At 42.3% G+C, this 22,354-nt stretch overlaps 1 protein-coding gene and 1 long non-coding RNA gene across 3 annotated transcripts in view; both read right to left on the minus strand.

Annotated features, from left to right (window-relative positions):
• The window catches only part of PRKAG2 (protein kinase AMP-activated non-catalytic subunit gamma 2), a 207,962-nt gene extending 195,260 nt beyond the window's left edge, over positions 1-12,702 (minus strand). Inside the window, exon 1 of the mRNA XM_027727847.2 lies at positions 12,454-12,702. Coding sequence (XP_027583648.1) covers positions 12,454-12,546 — 93 coding nt within the window. The 5' untranslated portion in view covers positions 12,547-12,702. The remainder of the gene's footprint in view (positions 1-12,453) is intronic.
• Positions 12,703-13,597: 895 nt separating this feature from the next.
• Positions 13,598-22,354, minus strand: part of LOC113991461 — a 30,341-nt gene continuing 21,584 nt past the window's right edge. For both annotated transcript variants that reach the window (XR_005563349.1, XR_005563348.1), the window contains one exon: positions 13,598-13,875. This is a non-coding gene — a long non-coding RNA (uncharacterized LOC113991461). The remainder of the gene's footprint in view (positions 13,876-22,354) is intronic.

The following is a 22,354-nucleotide window of genomic DNA, read 5'->3' on the forward strand; positions in this document are numbered from 1 at the left end:
ACTGTGTAATGAAATATAAATCTACTCATTTTACGAATCTCACTAACTTTATTAACTCCATTTTCAGTTGCTCATAATTTCATATGGTTCCTATCCTACAGGATAAGTGTTCCACTTTCAGGTTTATCCTACAAAATGATCATCCCTTCATCACTATCTTTACCTAATTTTTTCCCGGAGTTCAAGGAAAATACAGTATAGATATTTCAGCACAACAGTTCTTGAGAGGAAATTCTGGGGTTTAATTATGAATACACCTCCCCTCAAATATGTAGTTTTATTCTATTTCATTTATTTTATACGGTTGATCTGCAAACCACTCAGTCTGTTTTGGGTTAGAGTAGACAGTATGGAAGAGAGTTACTTAGATATTTAACTCCACTTCAGCAGGAGATATTTTGAAATGCAACTACCATGTTACATTAATAATGAATTCATTAAATTTCCCATGTCCAATATTAAGGCAATATTAAATAACTAGAACAGAAAATGAACAGAAAATTTCAAGCTAGCTCAGCAGTAAATTGCCACTACCTGTTACTATTCAAGGTTGCTGAAGTCCACAACCCCAAATAGCCAAGAAAGCCTCCAGAGGTAAATAAATAAAAAAAGAAACCTTATAAAATTATCTGGCAGGGGCAGACTAGAGCAGAGGATTCCTGTTGTGGGAGTTCTCCTGTGTAACGTGTGCGTTCCCAATAAGCAAGCCCAGGCATATTTGTTTTTACACAGTTGTTTCCACACCAAGACACATTTCCATTCCCCCCTCCCTCCTTCTGCTTTTGTGTTCCATCGTCCACAACAACAATTAGTGGAAGTGCCTGGCTGTGCCTGTTCACATTGTTCCCAGACTTTTCTCTCCCCCAGTGAGCTCTGAAGACCATGCATTATTTGACATGACATGACTTGGAGGCCTTCTGCACCATGGTCATATGCAGGGAAGCAGACAGAGACTAGGAAGAAGAAAGTGAGTCCTAGTTACAACTGTCTGGGACAGTAGGACTCAAGTCAATATGTGTTAATCTCTTAGCACAATATCCCAGGTGACTGGACTTTAAATTACTTAGTCTTGTAAACCAAAAAAAAAAAACAACCCCACCAGAAATAAAAACAGCCTAAAGGTCAAGATACAAAGTCAGCTCATTGCTCTGTTTGTTTTGTGACATTGAAACACAGGATATGAAATTGAAAATAACCTTAGCACAGCTAGAAGCTAAAGCCAGATGTTTTAACATCAGGCAGAAGCATATTCATAATGTGGGGGTTTCCCCTGGAATAATTAAATATCTATTATGTTTTCCATCACAGCTCATTTCTCTGCAACATGAGCAATTTGCCAGCTTGTCCATACACACTGAATGTATTCAGTTTAGAGTAAACAGCTGCACACAGGGCAGCTTCCCTCCACACACACAGCCTCTGCACTTGTGTCCTTACATGCTTTTTAAATTAACCTAGTCAAGTGCACAGAGCATTCAAGACCATAAAACATAAACAAAGGTACCTACTGCCCTCTGGAAATGAACTCTTAGAAATATCTTCTCTGGAAACAGACATTTACTTAGAGTGCATAGTTAATATTTCCTCTCATTTCCTCTCACAAATTCCAGAGAAATGAGATTGTACCATTGCTCCACGAGAAGGTGACCCCCAGACATATGTCCCCAGTCTGTGTGTTCTGACTCTTCTCTATCAAAGTGCACATACTGATCACTTCCATTGGTCTTACCAGTCTTTGCTTTTATGTGTTCCTCTTCCTTGCTTCCTTCAGCTCAAATCCAGTCAAGGCTAAAAGCTTGTTTTATAACTTATACATATAGAGAAATTATAAAGACTAAGTTGGTTGTTCCATCATCTTCTCAGAACCTGAGGAGCTCCTGTCTCTCTCCAGTGACCTCATCAAGCAGCAGCCCACAAAGAAATATTGATGTTGATTTGCAGAACTCCAAATACCTTTAAACCCAAATACCTCTGCTTCATAAACATGCTGACAGTATATGCAGATTATGGCAGTGAAATATATTTTTTCATTTTAAAACATTTATATTTGAAAGTAAATTTGAAATAATGACCCACAGAGAGAGTCCAAACACATTAAACAACTACAGTAGCTCATAAAACTTGTAAAGTTTACACAGGTAAAAAATATATAAATAAAAAAATGCTCTCAAAATTTAAAAAAAAAAAATTAAGTTTTCTCAAGTTACATTGAAAAGTTGAAAGGAACAGAAAAGGAACTTCTTTCTGAAGCCTTTATCATATGTAATACTTGGTGTCTCTCAGTCAAACATGAGGTTGTACACAGACTTTATGGTGTGTCACAACGGATTGCAATGCACTGAGTATAGAATTAGTTTCAGTCTTTATCATCAAGAGAACAGCTGCTATTTATCTCTTCCCAAATTACTTCCTAGTATTACTTTCAATCTCTGTTCCATTAAAAAAACAACTTCTGACTTGGAGGTTTTCGTTGTTTGTTTGTTTGTTTGTTCCATTTTAGCTATCAGGTGCAAGAGAATGTTCTTGCAAGTGGAAAAGTAGGAGAACCAGCTTGTGTTTGTAATGCAAGTATAAACAGCAGAGAGGGAAGAATTGCATATTGAAAGGTTGAAAGATGTAAAGCTCAATTTTCAAATGTAATTAAGGACGTCCTGATACAAGTGGACTAGCAGGACTCTCAAATACTGCAAAGGGATCTAAGGTGCCTAAATTCCTTTGAAAATCCCATCTCTCTGAACCACTAGCCTTCTTAGCACCTATTTTCTTTTCTCAAGGATTGGCATTTCAAGTAAACTTGAGTCATCTGTTGTTCACAGATTTTTGGATCCGAGTTTATAGACAGATGGAGATCAAAAGTGAATGAGTTACCAAGGCTTCCCAAGTTACCACTCATTTTATCTGATAAGGTACACCATGAAAACAAAAGTTATTGGCCAACTAAGAAGGCATTGTAAGGCCACATGCTTGGTCCAGCACTGCAGTGGGACAGGAGGATGCACAGAGTCTGTTAAGAAATCCAGCTGGTGAACAGCAGCTTGCTTTGCCTTGGTAACTCTTGGTTGAGGTCCACCAGGACAGCTGAAATACAGTTATGTCTGACTAAGTGACAGAGATGAGCCCACTGCTGTACACGGTTAAGTAAGACACGTTTCCTCTTTTACTGACTTCAGCAGAAAATCAGAAGAGTTCCTTTACCAGCAACTTTTGCATGCCAACTGATGACACTTCCACAGATCTGCAGCAGTGAAAAGAGCCAGAACTCCTAGTACAATACAGGAAAAAAAAAAAAAAAGAATTGAAGTAACTGCACCTTTTAATTACTGGATTTATTTTATAAAGAAAAACACTGGCATGTACCCTCCTGCCTCTGCACAGCTCAAAGCGTGTAGAGTCGTTATAAAAACCATAAAAAATATAAGGAAAATGTATAATTAATCATCATCCAACTAAAAGAATTCTATTAAATTAGTATTTACCTTTAACATCAACTCCTAAACAAAAAGCAAAGAGAGCAGCTGAATAACACCTTCTGCCTCCCATTCATTTCAGGCTATAAATCTTATGTTTATGAATAATGTTGGCTCAACTTTTCAGATGGCAGAAGCTCTCCATTTTCCCATAAAAATGTGGAGTTATCTAGCATTAGAGGAAGGAGTATCTAAGAAGAATAGTGTTGAGACCATGCTGGTATTCTCTCTCCTGCACTAGCTGGCAGCAGTACTGGGGAATGCCCAGCTCCAGGAACTGCAAGGACAAGTCAGTGGAGTGCAGGAATGGAGACAGGATGCCTGCAAGGTCTTTGGGGGGTGCTGTAGGTTAAATGCGATTGATAAAATGCTATTTCAGATGTACCTAAACTCTGTTTTCTTGAGTTTATATGTGACTCCATGTGAAGTGGCTGCAGATGTCTTGTTTCAAGAATTCTACAACTGATGTGCCACCAGCTGTACAGGGGAAAAAAAAAGACTAACGTTTCACAACTTTCAACAACCACATGAACCACGTGGAGGGTGTGATAATTAGGCACACTCATTGCAGTACCACTTTTGATGCTTTTATCTAATATCCTCAATCCTTGGTCTTCCTGATCAGGCTGCCAAAAGAGCCCTAGCAGTAATATTTTAAGACATGGTAAACTGTAGACATTAGACTGGAATCCTTTCACTTCACACATATTTTTAAAAAACAAAAGTAAAAATACTTTCCATGACTGCTGACTTAGGTCGAGGTTCTACATGGATCCTTATGGAACAAATACCATAGGAAGAAGGTTGGGCTTATGGTTAAGATTAGTGAACTGGGTCTCAGGATTTATTAGTCCAAGTGTCACATTCCTGTACAACATGGGATACGTTGTTTAAACTCCAACCACCTCCTTGAATATCAGCACTGCAGGGACAATGTCCTTCCTTCTCACTTGCCTCCAGCCTGTAACATCTTTAAACTCTCTGGAGAGTTTGTCTGTACCAACATATGTAGAGACATCTAACAGCACTCAGTCACAGATGGAAAGAAGATCCCATAAGTTGTTTCAGTGTCTCACTGTGGCACTATTACTTTAAAAGTTTATTCCTTGTGGATCTCAAGCTTGAGCCATTCATCAATGCACAGCTTACATCTCCTCTACCCTCAGGCAATACAGTAGATACAGACTCAGACAGCCTGGTGATGATTTAGTGCTCTTATCCCTGAAGTGCCCTTCTTCATGCTTCTTGCTTTAGATCATACTTCCAACACAGAAGCCATGATTAATACTCCATAACAGCAAATCCCCCCTAATTAATTTATGTAAAAGGAATGACAACACATGATGAAAACCACATTCCAGAAGATGGAATGCTCTACAGAGAAGCTGGCAAACTCCCATACATATTGTGGTAACACTGACTAAGCACCATTTTACCGCTTCCTTACTGTTCCTTTCCTTCCTCAAGTCTTGCTGGGACTACTGTGCCTCCAGTTTCAATTCCCACCTCAGTGAATCCTTCGGAAGTCTCTACACTACACTACTATTAGCCAAATCCAATTTCACTCCCTAGATTGGCACTATGCTTTTGGGACAAGATCCAACCAACTGTGGAGTTCAGTGTGCCTGTGTAGTGACTCAACAACAGTCAGTCTCAAGGAGCTTTCACTTGCCCAAGTGCATTCCTTCAGAGCAATGAAACTGTGCAGTCTCCATCCTTGGGCATATTCAAAATCTGATGAGACAAGAGTCCAGAGCAACCTGCTCTAGCTGACCACTGGGTCAGCAGGAGGCTTGGACTAGATCATCTCCAGAGGTCTCTTCCAATCTCAACTGTTCCATGATCCCATAAAAACACTTGTTTGCCACATTGCCAAAAGCAAGACAACACAGGCTTAGCAAACATATTAAATGCACAACTATTTAAAGGCATAGAACAGTCCTGAATCAGTGGAAATTTGTCGAAGATTATGGCTAGGTAGAAAAACTACAGTCATCGTGACACACTTGAGCAATCTGTGCATAATTCCAGGTGTCTTTTCAGATTTCCATGCAGACTCCATTCAAAGTAAGTGGCAGGCAAATAACAATCTACTTCTTCCACTAGACAGGCCACAGGCAACACTCAGGGCACCTGTTTAGTCCATCACATCTTACAGCTATTCCATTTCTATGGAGAGCTTGTCTTCATTGAAATGTTTCTTCATGCTTGAATTCAAATTTTACCCCTATTTTAGCTCACTAAATATTGATTTCTCTAATTCCATGAAAGACATATTTTCAAACTTTTCTAAAGGAATCAACTGGCATGTAGCTTCCACAACCAGACCCAAACTTCAGTCATTCATAAAAGACCCCTACTAAGTCTACAACTGAGCAGGAAAACCTTGTGTTTTGTAATGCTGTAACTCTGACCACTCAGAGAGGTTTGCTTTCTTCAGCTTGCAGAATAGGAGTTATTGTCTTATTTTCATTTCTCCAGCAGCATAAAAAGTTGTCTGAAAATTGCACAATGCCTGTTATGGATAAATGATGATAAATGCTTCATAACATAATGTTATAATGCTTATAATGCACACGCTTCCTCCTAATGAAACTGCAGATCTGTGAATCTGTTCTTCAGCAGCTTTAAAAAAGACATATAGTTCTCTCACCCTGACTGCAAAAATAGATTAAGTCTTCAGCTTATGACACGGGTTCTGTTTTTGGAGCAGAAGGTCACAGGCCCCCTTTGCAATAATGACCATAAGGTCTGAACAGTCACAGTGTGTGATATAAATGACAACCATGAAACACGTACTGCAATGCATTTGCTCTGCATCCCATTGCGTCACGCTTGCATAATGTAATTTACTGTCAAGCTAAATTATATGAAAATTTAAAGGAGGCTGTATGCCAATCTCTGAATCCTCAATGTCAAAAACTGAAGTACCGTGTTATGTTTTGGTTCTCTACCGTGTAAATAATGCCTTCATGCTTTAAAGATTTCATATGTAGTTATATGCAAGCAATTTAAGTGAGACAGTATTACAGAAGCAAACACTAAACTGAAGCATTATATTCCAGTTTCTACAACTACCTAAAGGGTAAACACAAAAATCATTCTGCAGCAGAATCACTGCACATGCATCACTGTTTCAGCTCACTGTTGGTAGCAGAAATACTTCAGTAGTAGTATAACACTGTATCACCAAACCACCAATATTTTATATTTATTGATGATATATTATATTCATGTATATACGTAAGTTCTCCTTTCCAGGATAAAAACCATACCCCATTCAGGAAACACTCAATCTGCTTTTTCTTTTAGCCTTTGAAGGCATTCACAACTCTCCCTGTTTGTGAGGCTGTAACACTTCCTCCGGTGTGGCTACAGTGCAAACAATGGTAGAAAATCGAGACAGCAGTCCTCTGCAACCAGATCAGGCCCTGGAAGAAAGCTAATTCCAAAAGCCTGACGATCAGTGTAGGGTAACATAGCCCACAAAAGGGTATTTCTATGCCAGACAGACATTTTGTGACATCTGCTGCCTGTTATTCATGTCTTCTTTGATGTTCATTTCGCTTGTAACCAACTCTGCTCTTTCATTACTCCCCAGGCATGGGATACCTTTTGATGGAAATTCAGCTTTTCTTCAAAAGGATGACAATTATATGTGGTACTTCACTCAACACGGATGTCCATAATTTGGTCCACCAATGTTGACTCAGCTTTGGCTCCTTTCTGCTCCCATTAGCCCTGCCAAGCCAGCACATGGGCACACCAACCTAATTCCACAAACTGACCACACATCAGTAACCAAATGAGTGTTGAATTCTGCTTTCAGTCACATCTGAGTAGCTGCCTTGAATGCAATGTGGTGCCCAGGTAAAACTGAGCGTAAGTTGAACGTTGCAGGTCTGTGAACAGGTGCTGGAACATCCTAGGTGGAGATCACTACCTTCCACTTCACTCCTCATCTCTAACTTTTCCTTACCTGAAGCCAAAAGTCTCACCATCCACATTTCTGTGAGGTTCCTTCCACATTCATGACTTATTTCTGCAAGGAAATTCACATTCCTCTGAACCCACAGTCCTCACAGGCTCACAGGGATAAATAAAGGGGGTTGGGTGAGACCATTTAGGAGCAGAATCTCCTACTAGAAAAAGTGATGTTTTAAAGACATAGCACTTTTCAATAAGTTGATGGTCAGTTTGTGTTATGCTTTAGAACCAAAAAGACTAAGAGCTTCTTTAATTACAGTGGTAGCTATTATGTTTGTAAACATTAATCCTTTCTTCTATCCTTCAGATAAATTCAAAGTACCATCTCAATACTCCTCAGCAAATACCTCTTGCCCTTTCCAGTCTTAATATATCAGCCCTTTAGGGAGGAATCCAAATTTAAAATTCAAGGCCACAGAGGCTCAGGACAACTCAGAGCCTGTCCTATGAGAGCGAGAGGGAGAACAGTTGCAGATCTAATATTAGGGAAACATTCACTCTCCTCTGTCTCCCTCTTCCCCCACCACCTTTACCAAGAAAATAAACATTTTTTTCACTCCTAGATCCTATTGGAAGCTGATTTCCTTTAACCTTTTAAAGAATTCACCTTATTCCTCACCTACAGCTTCCTAAAATGACTCCTAGACTGAAGTGCTGTTCTCATCAACCCACCCTGCAATTACCAGGAGACAGGAAGCACTCTGCAAAAGCTGTGACAGAACAAAACCATTTCACAATGATTTATTAGGCATGCAGCCATTAATGACTTTGCAAGTGTGGAAAGCAAGATGGAGGGTCAGAGGCTGAGCCAACAGTACTGTCGGAACATCATTGTCATCTATCGGGTTAGAAATATTTAAGCCGTCTGACGTTCAGCCTGGCATCCCAACGTAACAACAAGCCTGGAAACAGCAATAAATTTTGACATTGAGAAGTCTCTTCAAAATCGTGGAGGATGACAAAGAAGTGGGAGAAGGTGTGCAGAGATGTTTGTTTGTGTGACATTGAAAATAAAGGATCCTGGTCCCCAAGAACATCCTTCTAGTGCATCAGCTCTGTCAGGGCTGAAGTACCAGAGGCAACAGCCACTTCACTGAACTGAAAGATGTTTTTACATTCATTCGCAGATGTTATTTTTGTCCTTATTGTGAAAAAATCTCTTTGTTCTTTCAAACAATAAGTCACCTTGTGATGTATTTGGGAAAAATCCAAGGAAGTGCCAAGCTTCTGCAATTCCCACCTGCTGGGAGCAGCAGGTGCTTGGCATTTGCTGTGGTGAAGCTCCTGAGACAGGTTCTGCCCTCAGTTGCGCTCACGTAAATACAACATAACTTTGCTGGCACTGGCTGAATTATCCCAGATGAAATTCAAGGTAAACAACAGCAGAATCTCTCCTTTTCATTTTTTTTTCGTGGCACCAGAGGATTATAATGGCTACGTTAACATTAGAAGAGATCGATTTTTGCAAGATGACAAAAGAACACACTGATCTCACTGCTGCGAGCTCCTACTCAGCAGACAATTGCATCCCATCTTAGAATAGAGTTTTAAAAATGTTCACAGTAATGTGCAAGCACTTACTTCTAATGGCTTAAAAAGGAATTTTATAATGCTAATGTCTTCACATTACAGATATGATGCATCTAGAGAGCAAAGGCTTCTATTTAAATCTGTAGCAGCTTTCAAAGATATTTGGACCAGAATTTTCCATTTAGGCACCTCTAATTTCGAGACTTCAGAATGTGCTGCTGGGAGAGACAGAGGTTGATATGACCTCTACAAAGGGTCCTGCAATGATATTATGGTCCATCTAAATTACCAGTTTTGGTCAGTCATGTATTTGCAAAGAAAACATCCACCAAACAAAAAGTTGTTTTATCAGTCCAACCTCTAAACAAATACTCCCCTGCCACACTACAGAATACAGCAGCCCCCACTTTAGTCTTGGCTACTGAACACAAGTTGAGAGCAGCAAGGAAAGGTAACTTGCAGGAACTTAGTTGTCCACCACTACTCCCAGGAGCACGGGCCAGGCACCACCCACCTGTGCTGAAGGAGACTGAGCACAGGAAGGAGGTGAAAATAGAATGTTTCCAGATCTTTATATTGTGTCTTTTTCTTGCTTGAGAAAGATGTACCTGAGAAATGTCCTGGAGTGCTGCAAGACACAAACCAGCTTTCTTAAATTAATCCATTTTTTCCCACTGTCACACACAGGCTCCCCCAAAAAAACAATGTGGGAGAGGAAGAAAAGCATGCAACTTTCTTTTCAGACATGCTTATTATTCCACAATCCTCTAACCTAATTGTAGTGCATTTTGCATCATTCACCTTTTTTTTCGCAATATATGTAATTAATTTTTCAGTCAGCACTTCTGTGTGCTTAATAAACATGTTTTAGGCCAGCCTGCATCACAACAGTACCTCTGTCCCATGGCTTTTTCTTTCAAAATTGACTCCTCTCTCCCCTCCTACTCAGACGTTATTAGTCCTTCTCTTGTTCCTAATTTGAAGATCAAAATGAGCACAAATTACGAATCTCAGTAATAAACATGATCTCACAGCAACACAAAGAAGAGGATGAACAAAATAAAAATTACTGTCTGGTGAAAGCTCCCTTGACAACTACAGCTACACTGACAGGCGCCACTGAAATAATAAGAATGATGCTTCAAAACAACAGCCAAGAAAACAGTTATGAAAGAGAAAAAAAAACAGTCTAAATGGATCTTTTCAAATGCAGATTCCACTGTCAAGTGAGTAGAATGAGAAAAATGTTCTTTCTTATAGCACAGCCATGTTTAAACTCTGACAGATTACAGGAAACCACTAAGAATGTGAGTACAACCTGAAAGATCCTGGGCCCAACAGTCCATTTTAGGAACATTAAAATGAATCAGAATGGAAGAGAAGGATCGTGTTTTGGGGATGGAGAGGAAGGATGGAAGGTGTCATCTCATTAACAAATCTTTAATTGCTTCCAACTGGGTGAACAACAAAACTAATGTTGACTTCAGTGCAATACCAGGCATTTGCAGGCTTGTATCTGCATAACTACCACTATGTAAGTGAAAAACTGCATAGAATAGAACCAGAAGATTAATGAACATGAAAAATTATGACCCACCACTAAAGATGTTCCATCCAAAACAGAACTAAGATAACACTCACGAAGAAATGTTGCCCATGGCTTAGGGAGGCAAATAGGAAAAAGCATTAGCCTTCCTCTGGCAATAATGCTATAGTGTGAACACTTAGGCACTTCTCCCAACTTAGCTTCACACCCATAAACTGAGGAAAATTGCTTAAGTACCGCTGTGGTCACAGGTATCTGGTGGTCAGCAGGTATTTCAAAAGCACCAGGTGGATTCTGTAAAATCCTGCAACAACCACAGCATCTCCAGAATTACCTATGGCTCCTCAGCAGGCAGAAAGTGCAGCTCTTGGGAGCAGCAGTGGAGATCCAGCTGCACAAGAGCTTCTGGCTGGACTGAGTCAGAGGTCGGGGGGGTAATGGAAAGAAAGGGTAGAGAAAATGTAGCAGGGAGGGTGGAAAGGAATAATGTGCACAGAGTGAGCGGTGCTTTGGTGTGGTACATTTTATTTGTTGCTATTTTACATCCCTATTGTGAAGTACTACTGGTAACATGGCAAAGTTTATTGGCTAAAAGTTCCAGTCACAAATGCATAGGCAACACCCATGTTAGCAGAAACAAACCCTTTTTTTCTAGTACTGAATGCACTCAGAGCTCCAGAAGTTTGGCTTGGGCTCTTGGGCTTGCATTCCTCCCCAGAGAAAAATGAAATCTGCAGAGGAGTCATGTATTTCTCCTCCATTTTATTCCACACACCCGAGACACCTAATAAATTTGCTCTGACTTCTCATTCTTCCCTAAAACAAAGGAAAAACTTAGAACCAGAAATATCTTTTTGCTCCTTGGGGGCTTGGCAGAGACATGTAGGGTTGTTTCCCACTTTTACATAATGAGATTTAAAATAAAAAAAAACAAACCCCAAACAAATATAACAAATAAGCAATAAAACAACAGAGTGCCCAGAAAAGATACAAGGACTTTGTCAGTTCTTGCCAGAAGTACTGACACCAAAAGCACATCAGGAGTGAGAATAAAAAACTAATGGTTACATAGATCATAAGAACGTCCTAATAGTAAAGAAAAACAAAAAGTTTTGAAGGGCATGTAATTCTGAAGACTGACCCAGTCAGCCTTTTAGTACTCACTTGGAATACTGAGCAACTTTTGATCTGTGTTTATTCTCTATCTATGTACTGTAATTTCTTGCATGTTTCCTTACAGTGGAATATACAAAACAGAGTCGGTGATCAGACTGCATGGCTCACTACCTGCTCCACGGTGGTAAAACAACTGTCCCCTGCTCTCTCGGCAATGAACAAACTGCTTGGATCCAAACCTGAGATCGAGCTCTGGGCAACCCTGCCCAGGGAAATTCAAATGTGGATTAGTCTTGAGAGAGGGAAGAGTCCGATTAAACCCTGGTTCAGCCACAGGCACGGATAGTTCCCAGAGCCAAACCTGGGGATGCTGAGACCAACATCTGGGGGTGAAGAGACCTTTTGCTAAACCGCACTGCGAGTCTGCGCGTGGACTGTGAGAGACACACTGAGCCAAACCCATAGCCCAGGGCAGAGGAGCACTGGTGCAGCTCGGAGTAAGAGTCACTTCTAAAACTAGGATAGTGAGGATAACTGAAGTTCTCACTCCGTGCCACGGTCACTGCACCCTGAGCTCCCAGCACTGCACGGGGGGCTCAGACCCCATGCTTCAACCTACCCCAGATGTGGAGGACTTGCCTGTTGCAGGGGCTGCACCCCCCAGCCCAGCATACCCCAAACTCCAGACCTCGGCAGCAGGGAACACCTCTCCCTGCCTTTCGCTGAGCTACATGTCAGAGAGAAACATGCCTCAGCGCCTAAACCACGCCAGCTGCCGAAGGGGAGGAAGAGCAGGGAGCCACTTACGGGGATGTGCACTCGCAACATGAGTTTCTTCTGGCCGGAGCTTTTCCTGCTGCTGGAGGCATCTTTCTTCTTGTCCATGGCAGTGCTTCCCATCCCTTCACCCAGGCGTGGTGCTGAGCGATGGATCTGGAGAGGGAGGCTCCTCTTCCACCTCTCCCCACCGTCCCACGGGCCGCAGTTACTCCAGGCTCCTTATTTTGATTTTTCTTTTTTTTTTTTTTTTTTTTAATGGCCTTAGGAAATTGGGGGGGGGGGGGGGGGGGCGGAATAGGGGGAGGGGGAGAATGAGAGAAGCAAAGGGAGGGGGAGGAGTTTCTCCAGCTCCGGTTTTTAATCCCAGCAGCGAGGTGTCAGGGGGGACCTTCGCAAGAGCATGAGATGCCCTTACAGACGCTGCTCCCTTTCTCACTCTTCCGCCCTTTCAAAAATATCCGGAGCATCCTGGGGGGGGGGGGAGAAAGTTTCCTTCCCCTCGCCCAGCCCGGCCGCACTCTCACCGAAAGAGAGAGAGAGAAAAAAAAAAATTAAAAAACACCCGAACGCCACAAAACCCTGAAAAGGGGAAGGCGCTCGGGCGACGCTCCTGGCAGAGCGGGGAGTCCCGCGGGGAGCCCGGCCGGGGAGGGAGGGAAGGAGGGAGGGAAGGAAGGCAGGAGATGGGAGGAGGTGCCCGGGTGCTGCTGAGAGCCCCGGCCGGGTCGCCACGAACTGCAGAATGAGCACCAAGGAACTTTCCCGCAGCCGCTTCCCCCGGCTGCCGCTCGCCCCGCCGGCCCCTGTGCGGGGGGAGAGGAGCTGGAGCTGCGCCTGCATTCCCGGGGCTGCCGGAGCGCGGCGGTGGGCGAAAAGGCTGGGCTTCACCTTGCCAAAAACGCCCGAAGGCGGCGCGGTTCCTTTCCCTCCCGACCTCCCAGGCTGTTCCCTCGCCTCCCTCCCCACAGGATTTCTCCCGGCCGTGCCCGAGAGGAGGGTTATTTCCCCCGAGGCAGTGCTTCCCACCCCTCGGTCCCCGCAGCCCGGCCCGGCGGCTGCAGCGGCCCCGGGACGGCCCCGGGCTCGGCGGGAGCCCCGCCGGGCTCATTCCCGCTGGGCAACCCCCCTGGCTGCCCTCCCTTTCCCCCCTCCCTCCCCCGGGCTGACAGGGAACGCTTGCCAAGCCCAGGAGGGCCGCGGTCCACTCCTGAACACGGATTTTTTTTTTTTCCGCTCCCTCCCTCCAAAAAGCCTTCAGCGCGCTTGCAAACTCAGCCGGGCGAGAGAGGCGGCTCAGCCCCCGCGGGCGAATGGATTTGGCGTCACAGGGTATCGGAGAAGGAATCGCTTCCAACATCCCTTCACCTGTGGCTGCGCCGCGCTGCAGCTCCAGAGCAAACCCGTGCCAGTGCCACCCCTGCTGCCAGGCAGGATTCCAGGGCTGAGAGTCTGGGACCGCAAAGAGAGAGAGAGAAAGAGAGATGTCTTTAGAACAGCAAGTGGTTTCCGTACACATAGAAACAAACATACATTCTGGATCAAAATACGAGGTTTTGGTTTAGAAGTGACTCTTCTTCCCTGGACAATCTTTGCACCCTTTTATGTCGCCTGAATTTGACAATGAGACAAAGCCTGTTACAGCCACAGACCTTTGACCCCATCACTTAAAATCAGGTTTTCCCTGGGTTCAAAGCCTACACCCTAATTACCTCCAACAAATCTCACGGGATTCTATAAAACAACAATTTATAAATCTCGAGGGAGAAGGGGGAAGAGTTTTCCTCAAAAATCTTATCTTCTGCAAAAATACAGGATTGTGGTGGTAATCTTCAAGAAATACAAGAATTCAGATTTATTTCCCTCCTTGTGGAAGTCTCGGTATTTAATGGATGCAAAGTTCTGTCAGGTATAAAGTCTGTAGCCACTTCTCTAAAACCACACAGAATTAAATAAGAATATGAACCCTCTTCTTTAATGTTGTAGAGAACTGTCTTGTAGGTTCCTACGGGAATCACGGAAGGCAACAGACCCAGAAATGAGACTGCAGGGGTTAAACAACATTGTCACCAGGTCAGGAAGGGATGTTAATGGCACGTGGACGGAGGAAGCAAAATTCCCCGGACAGTAAAAAGGTGTCTGGGGCATCCAGGGAGCTGCACCAAAATAGAGGAGGTCTGTAACACCCGCTTTATATAACATTTATATAACTTTTTTTGCCAAAGAAGTGCTGCTGCCAAGGGATATGGGAATGACTGACCCCTGGAATAAAGAAATGAAAAAAAAACTAATAAACATGCTTGTGAATAAACCGTCACAACAGTTTTCATTCCTAGTATGGTCCTGAAAGTTAAAAAGTAAGGCAAGAAAAGGTAGAATTTCTATAGAAGTATTTTAGCACTGGGTATTGTAAGCAAGCAGGTCTCCTGGACATTCTTTATTAAATTAACATACATTTGAGGTGGAATAAAAGCTACCATATAAATAACCCATTCTCTTGTTTATGCAAAATTGTATCCTACAACATTATAATTTATTTTCTACATTTAGTATTTTAAGCCAAAATTAATTCTTTTTTCTTTTTGTAGACTATTTATATGAATAATTGTGGATATTGTAAAATAAGTTTCAGAAAGTAACACAAAGGCAGTATGACCAAACTCCCAAACCTAAAAACCCCCCATGAATCATCCTCTCCTCCATCATGATATTGCCTTAAGCATGTTTATAACTTTGAGAATACCACAATGGGGGGTTATTCTTATTTTTATCCTTTGATCCTCTAAGATCCCAAATACGGCCCTTGATCCTCCAGTCATATTTTTAAACTTTTCATTACAGCTCTGAGGATTAGAGACACATTAAAAAAAACAATAAAAAAAACCCAAAACACAACCCACAACAAACAAACAAACAAACAAACAAACAACAGAACAAAGCCAAAGTTCTCCTACAGCTGCTAGACTTCAGGAGCTTGACTCTTTGTAAAATCAAATGTTAATAAGACCCTGCTATAAAATAAAGGAATCACTAGTTGTTTCAGACATTAAGGCATTATGTTTTTATCCTTCTTTTTTTTAAATTATTTTTCATGGATAAATGCAGCCGGCATATGAACAAGCAACACTGTAACTACTTTTAATGAGAGTTAAAATTACTTTTTCCACGTTAAATCCTGTCAATTTGACTACCAACAACCATGTGTTCAGATGCATGTAAGCACCTAAATTACTAATTTCACAGACAAATGGGTACCAAAATACTTTTGAGAACATCACAGAATCACATGGTGGTTTGGGTTGGAAGAGACCTTAAAGATCATCTGGTTTCCAACCTCCCTGCCACGGACTGGGACACCTTCCACTAGCCCAGGTTGCTCCGAGCCCCAGACAATCCCACTTCCAGGGGTGAGACATCTACAGTTATTGCCCTAAGTACTCAAAGGGTTCATGCACCCTCAGGGGGGAAAGCAGAGCAGCATTTCAAACACACCAGCCACACTTTGCCTCTCCCTAACACCACCCAGTGCTCCCCCTTGCCGTAACTCGGCCATACCTGTAACTCAGCAGAAGTAGCACGTGCATTTTGGGCTACACCCTGTCACAGGACCTGCCCTAGTTAATCCTTAAATACAGGTTGAGTCAATTTTTCCATAATAAATTTCCAGAGTACATTCCTAAGTTTATAAAACAGCCATAACACTTTGCTTTGAGCCTTGGTTGTATCGATTATAGTTGCTGTAAGGAAAACAATACGTCACCAGGAAACTTTTGTGCTGGGATTTCACATGCAATATATAGAGATTTTTTTAAAGACTTTAAGTGAAAAAGTGTATCTAAAAGCAGTGGCACATGGAGAGAACTATGTGAGCTGATGGTGAGTTTTAAATCTTTATTAAACCCAGCATTTTTTGCTTTAAAGTTTGTTGTTAGTAATACTGTCAAGCACTCATATACTGTATTAGAGAAAAAAAAACTATCTGTGAAAATATTTATTATTCCTTCTCCTCAGATGACATATAATTATCTTACTGCGAGCATTTAATGTAGATTTTTCACATATGCAATCTATAAGTATTTTGCAGGTTCAAAAACATGCAGAAGTGCCATTTTGGGGGACTAATTTTTCAACTATAAAGAATGCCTATATTCTATACCAGAATAAATACTGGAATTTCTCAGATCACATTATTTCTTATGTATGGGTATTTCTTATCTACATATTGTTATTTGGGACTCTCGAACCTTTTTAAAATGTTTCCAGGATTTAAAGACAAATCCTTGAAAATAAAGACATTTTGAAATCTGGATGCCCAAGAGCTTGTCTGGCTGTTACTGGTATCCAGTATCCCAGTATCTACTATGCTTCATCACAGCTATTTTTTTCTTTGTTTTTTTCTTATGCTGGTCTTCGTCCATGTTGGTCTCTGCGCTTCCTCCTCTGCCTGTCCCTTTCTGCTCAGGTTTCACCTCTTGTTCTCATCCTTCCAATTTTGTTCTCCATCTTTTGTCTGTTCTCCAGTTTGCTGCTCAGTTCCTTGAACATGCATGAAGCTGATTGCTGTTGGTTTCTGTTCAGTACATTTATTAGATTGAATTCGACCCTGCTGCATAGAGCTCCTTAATTTAATTATCAGCACAATGTAATTAACCTGCTGCAGTATTGGGATGCAGCAGTCCCTGCACAAGCCTTCTGCAGAGGCCCCAGAGAGGACACAGCCCCAACATCTGTCTGCCCACACTCACCTGCTACCTGCTGACACTGAGCACAGTGCAGGGAACAGACTTCAAGTCAAGTAGAATATAGACTCAACATGAGGAAATACCTGTAGACAGCTAAATTGCATTGTTTGCAGCAAAACTGCAATTAAAATGGTCTTCTGTGGGGAAATTTGCAGGAGAAATTGCAGGTCTGCCAGGAAAGCGCAAGTGGCTGAAGTAAGGTGAGATAATGAGGCTAATGAGAGGATCTTCTGGTCCCCAGAAGGTCTCCAGGAACGTGACAGCAGCAAAGAGTGACAAATGTTTATGCTGAAAAGAGACAGGTTGTGTGGTCTGGCAGCTGTGCTTCCTCTCCAGGCTGTCAGACGCTTCTGGTACCTGAGTGGTTACCGAAATAGATTCTCTGGTCACCTGAAGCCCAGCAGCACACTGTGCCCTGCAGCTCTCTCCCTCCTGCTCACTGTGCTGGTCACTCCAGAGCCGCTGCAGCTGCTTCATCCACTGAGCCACAGAGATGTCCTCTCATCTGGACCACAACACAGAGGAGAGGAAGTGAGAGAGAAGCACTTTCATAGGAACTTTCTAGGCTGTTTCTCTGATTTAATCTGACTGATAATTTCTCTCCAAACAGCCAAAGGCAGGGATGGCTTTTGGGGTTTACTTTCCTGAAAAGTGTCTCCTCTGCAGGACTTGTGCATCTTGACAATTGATCCTGGCTATCAAAAAGTTTCAGAAGTGTTCATTCGAAATGAGTAGGCCCACAGAACAGATTAATTTCATATGTAGAAGGCCATGGCATGGGCACTGAGGCAAGGATTGGCAGGAGGCTCCCCATTTTACCAGCTGCAATGCCTGTCTCAGTATCTCCCACCTTCATAGCTCCACAGCCACAATTCCCACATGAATGCCCACATCCTCCAAGGTACTGACCCCAACAAGGACAGATGCAGGCAGGAAATCAGATGGTGTGACGTGAACCCCATTGTGTGGTTCACATTAGTGCCTGCACTGTTCTGTAGACTATGCAGACAGGTAAGTTCTGTTTCTCATTTGTATCACTGTATTGTAAGAGTAAAACAAGAAGAATACTCTGTCATCTCTGCTAGAAGTTGTCTGGGAGACCTGACTAGGTGCAAACATGAAAAATACATTTTCCTTTTTGAACCACAATAGCTTGATAAAAGACCTTGAGGCTGATTTTTCAAGGTTCACACAACCTCTCTTGGTTCTGAGAGCCAGGAGAGCCTTCCAGTGATCAAAGCATCTTCTGGGACATTATTTTTTTATATTGGTTTCTATATACAAAAAAATTCCATTAACTGAAGTGATGCTGTTGAGCCTCAAGTTTTTTTAGTACTTAAGAGTTACAGAAGAAGTGAACAAAGCCCTTTTAAAGTATCTAATTTCCTCCTTACTGATACAGAAAAATTTCTTTTGTGTTTTCTACTGATTGTGAGTCAGAATTTCTGGCTGTTAGCCAGACACAATACTTAGTGCTTTTGATTTGCATATATAGGCCTACAAGTTAGACAGATAACCTCAATCAAAATTTAATATAGCAGATTATATTCAAAACCAGTGGCAAGATATTCATTTCCCATATAGAACGATTCTTGTCAGTTGTGCAAATTAACACAGAGAAGTACAAATAGAATTCAAGAGGAGCCTGCTTTTCATTTTTTCCCCCTCAATATGCATAATGCAGTACATCAGCTAAAAGAGCATTTAAAGGAGGCAGAGGCATAGTTCTACCAGATATGTGTGGGCATAAGGACAAAAAGTGTTTTCAGTAGTAAAAGTCTGAAACTACTTCCATGTTCTTCCCAGTGAACTGGGAAGGAATTCAGAAAGCTGAAGAACTACAAACACACTTTCTGTGAGTCTACTCTGTGCAGTAATTTCAGCATTTATTCCTTGGAATAGAATGTGTTGGGCCTCAGACAGGACAGGGGGCAGGAACAACACTTTCCTTCTGGAGCAAAGGGGGTGAGACTGCCCCAAAACATCAGCTGGTTACTGTTTGGTGGCGCAGATGTAAAAAGAGGTGAGATGTCCAAAAGCAATCATAAGCAGCCAATTCCAGGATGGTCTGTAAGATCTCAAAGAAAATAGTTTTTGCATGTTTATCTTCAAATTTGTTACGCTGCAAAGTACTGGTGTCAAGGTGTCCCAGAACACTCCAGTAGCAGTGTTCCTCCACTTGACCTCCAGCCAAAGCCAGGGGCTAGACTTGGTTTAGGGAAAGCAAAACTGCACTTACCAAGTGTATTTCCTGCATAAAACAATCCAAACATGTTCTGTCACATGGTATTAATGAATAACAGCAGAGCCCCAGAAAACACATTATGTGTGAAGAATCAATGAGAAGGTGATCCCTTATGGATGAGGCAGAGGAGTGAATAAAATAGGAAGAAAGAGCAGCATGATATGAAACCTCACCTGCACCATGGTTTCTGAAGGATCAGAAATGCACACTGAGATCTGGCTTGGCCACACAGCTTGGCAGGACCTGTGGATACCCCAAAATGTGTGCAACAAGATCCAATCATCAGAAAAGCAGGAGAAGTGAATGGCAACTTGGTTTTCATAAAAAAATTGTATTTCTCGTGCAGTATGAGCACAGTATTTCCAAATTAGTCTTGTTTGCAACAATGCCAACACATTCTTTAATCCTTGCTGTCTGTTCTGTCTAACTGAGTTGCTGCACAGTTTGTTTTTATGCTTCTCCATATTGTGTGATGAGCACAGGGAAGCCTGATGAGCAGGTGTTTAGTGTGCATCGATGCAGATCCATGGCAGCATCTCCCCAGGACAAAATGCTGGAAGGGTTGCTCAGAACCAGTGCTGTCATCACCAGAACACCAGAGCGTCAGGGCAGGGGCCTGAGCACTGTCCTGTGACTGTCCACGTTGTTAAACTGCTCACAGTTCCTGCAGAGCTTTGGCTCAGCCTGACTACAACTCTCCAAGACACTGCCAAGGTATGGTTCAGGAATTAATATCAGTCAGGGATCATTGCCAGTAGGAAGCTTGTACATGGGTGTTCTGTCTCAGAGGTAAGAGTTTTACCACAAGCCTTGCTGTACCACTTGGCCTCAGGGCCAGAAAGCCATCTGAGATCTGCCTCCTAGACCTGTGCCAAGAGGATGGAAATGTTAGATCCTGGCTTCCCTCCATGCCTGGGCTCTCTGCAAACAAAACCAAAGTTGTTCCTCGGTCTTTTCAAGGCATGTCAGCAGACCACCTCCATGGCAAGAGACCAACACAATGTCCCACTAAACTACTCCTGTTTTCAGCAGAAAATGAGCTGTACAAGGAGGAATCTGCAGAAGTACAGTGATGGAGGTACCAAGGCTCGTGATTATTAGCAAATCATTCTGACACTTGAGTGATGACGGGTATATCCAGGTAAAGACTCCAGATGGCACATTACCACAGCAATGATGGAATTCCAAAGTATGTATTTGTAACACAGCAAGTGCAGATTTAATACATTTGATTTATCAACTCTGTCAGATTCTAAGGCCAGGAGAATAGCTTTGAATTTGAGCAACAGTGTTAGAAAATGGTGAAAGTGACAGTAAGGAAAGATTTACAATAACATAATTTCATGCCGGGAAGAAATTTTGTTTTGAAATATCTCAAAATCACTCTATCATTTTCCTTAAGAAGAGGGTCTAAAATCTTATCAGAACAGTTTTAGAAGCAACAAATACCTAGAGGTGACCCTAGAACATAAAGGTGTTCCCCACACTGAATCCAAAAAGGTCCCAACAGATGCTAGCTAGTGTGATTCAGTGTAGCTTCACCGAGTTTATTATTTTTTCCTAATTAAAGTTTTGATTATACCTTATTATGCAAAGTACCTGGACTTCATAGCTTTCAGTGAAAAACTACAAGTTAATGTTAGAGAGACATAAAAGCTCAGTAGATACATTTAGGGTAAAAAGTGAGTTAAAGAAAAGGAATGGCTCAAGGAGAACTTCCAGTTGTTGAAGATCGAAGACAAAACAAACAAACAAAATTGATCATGTTCTGTTACTGATGAAGAGGTTATAGTTGTAATATTCCTAGGGAGGCATGAATTAGCATATGAAAGGCACAAAGTAGGTAGCATGAATCCTCAGAGTTATGTTGGCCATGCAATCAGAGTATTTTCTACCGAATGTTCCCATAAAAAGAAAAGAAAGGAGTTCTTGCCTTTATAACTAGTAACTGATAGGTCCCCATTTTGGGCCAACTTAATTACTTTCAACAGAAAGCAGTCAGCCTTCCCAGCTCTCTCAGTACTGAGCATTGTGGGGAGAGCACAGAGAGCAACAGTCTTGAATTTATGTTATTTGAAGTCAAATTGACTTCCCCATTTGTGCTCTTTACTCCTTATTCGACAGTCAGTTTAGAGAGACAAACAAACAGAAGAAACCAGCAGGAATATCTCTTGTTTCAGTGAATGAGGACACAGGCAGAAGCTCACCACAAAATGCTGGGGAAGTGGAGCATCAATACAGTGCAATTGCCTGCTGGAATCATGAAATATGAGATACAAAAGGTCTGCTTGGAAAGAACAGATGTCAAGGTCATATCCACTTCCACCGACTAAGGAAGTCACACTTCCAAAGGTAAGCAACAGGGTCAGGTGCTGAAGAGAAAACTGGTCAAGAATTAATGCAGAGAGCTCTTCCAGCTGGAATATGTGACAAACAGCTGTCAACCAGACTGAAAACAGCAGCTTCTTAGGGAAAAATAAATGTGAAATAGCACATAAAGACTAATAATAAAGCCCTAAAATGCCCTGGGAGGTCCCCAGCTGCAGACTAAGAGCAAACCTGGGAAAGGGGAATGTTCCTGAGCCATAATTTAGAGACAAAGATCATCAGGTGTTTATGTAGCATGAGAACTGGTGGAAAGTTGAATGGCTGATCCCCTTGGCACCACTAATACAGGACACTTGCACGGGGTGACACTGGACTGAGGCCAAGCAAAGGGCCACGTCTCCTCCTCTCCCAGTGCCCTTCCCTGTTCACAGAGCAGCAAGATCAGGCAGTGCCTCATATCATGAACGACTAAAATCCTGCCACAAAGCAGAGCTCCTAGTGTGAGAAAGTGCTACTGCTGTATGACAGGGCACTAAAATCAGGAATCATTTGTAGGAGAGGAACAGAACCTACATACTGGAGGAGCATGAAGAGCAGGGGGAAGATTGAGACAAGA

This window comes from Pipra filicauda, unplaced genomic scaffold, assembly GCF_003945595.2.
Source record: "Pipra filicauda isolate LSUMZ 115617 unplaced genomic scaffold, ASM394559v2 scaffold1_size10287979_pilon, whole genome shotgun sequence".
In the NCBI taxonomy this organism is placed as follows: domain Eukaryota; kingdom Metazoa; phylum Chordata; class Aves; order Passeriformes; family Pipridae; genus Pipra; species Pipra filicauda.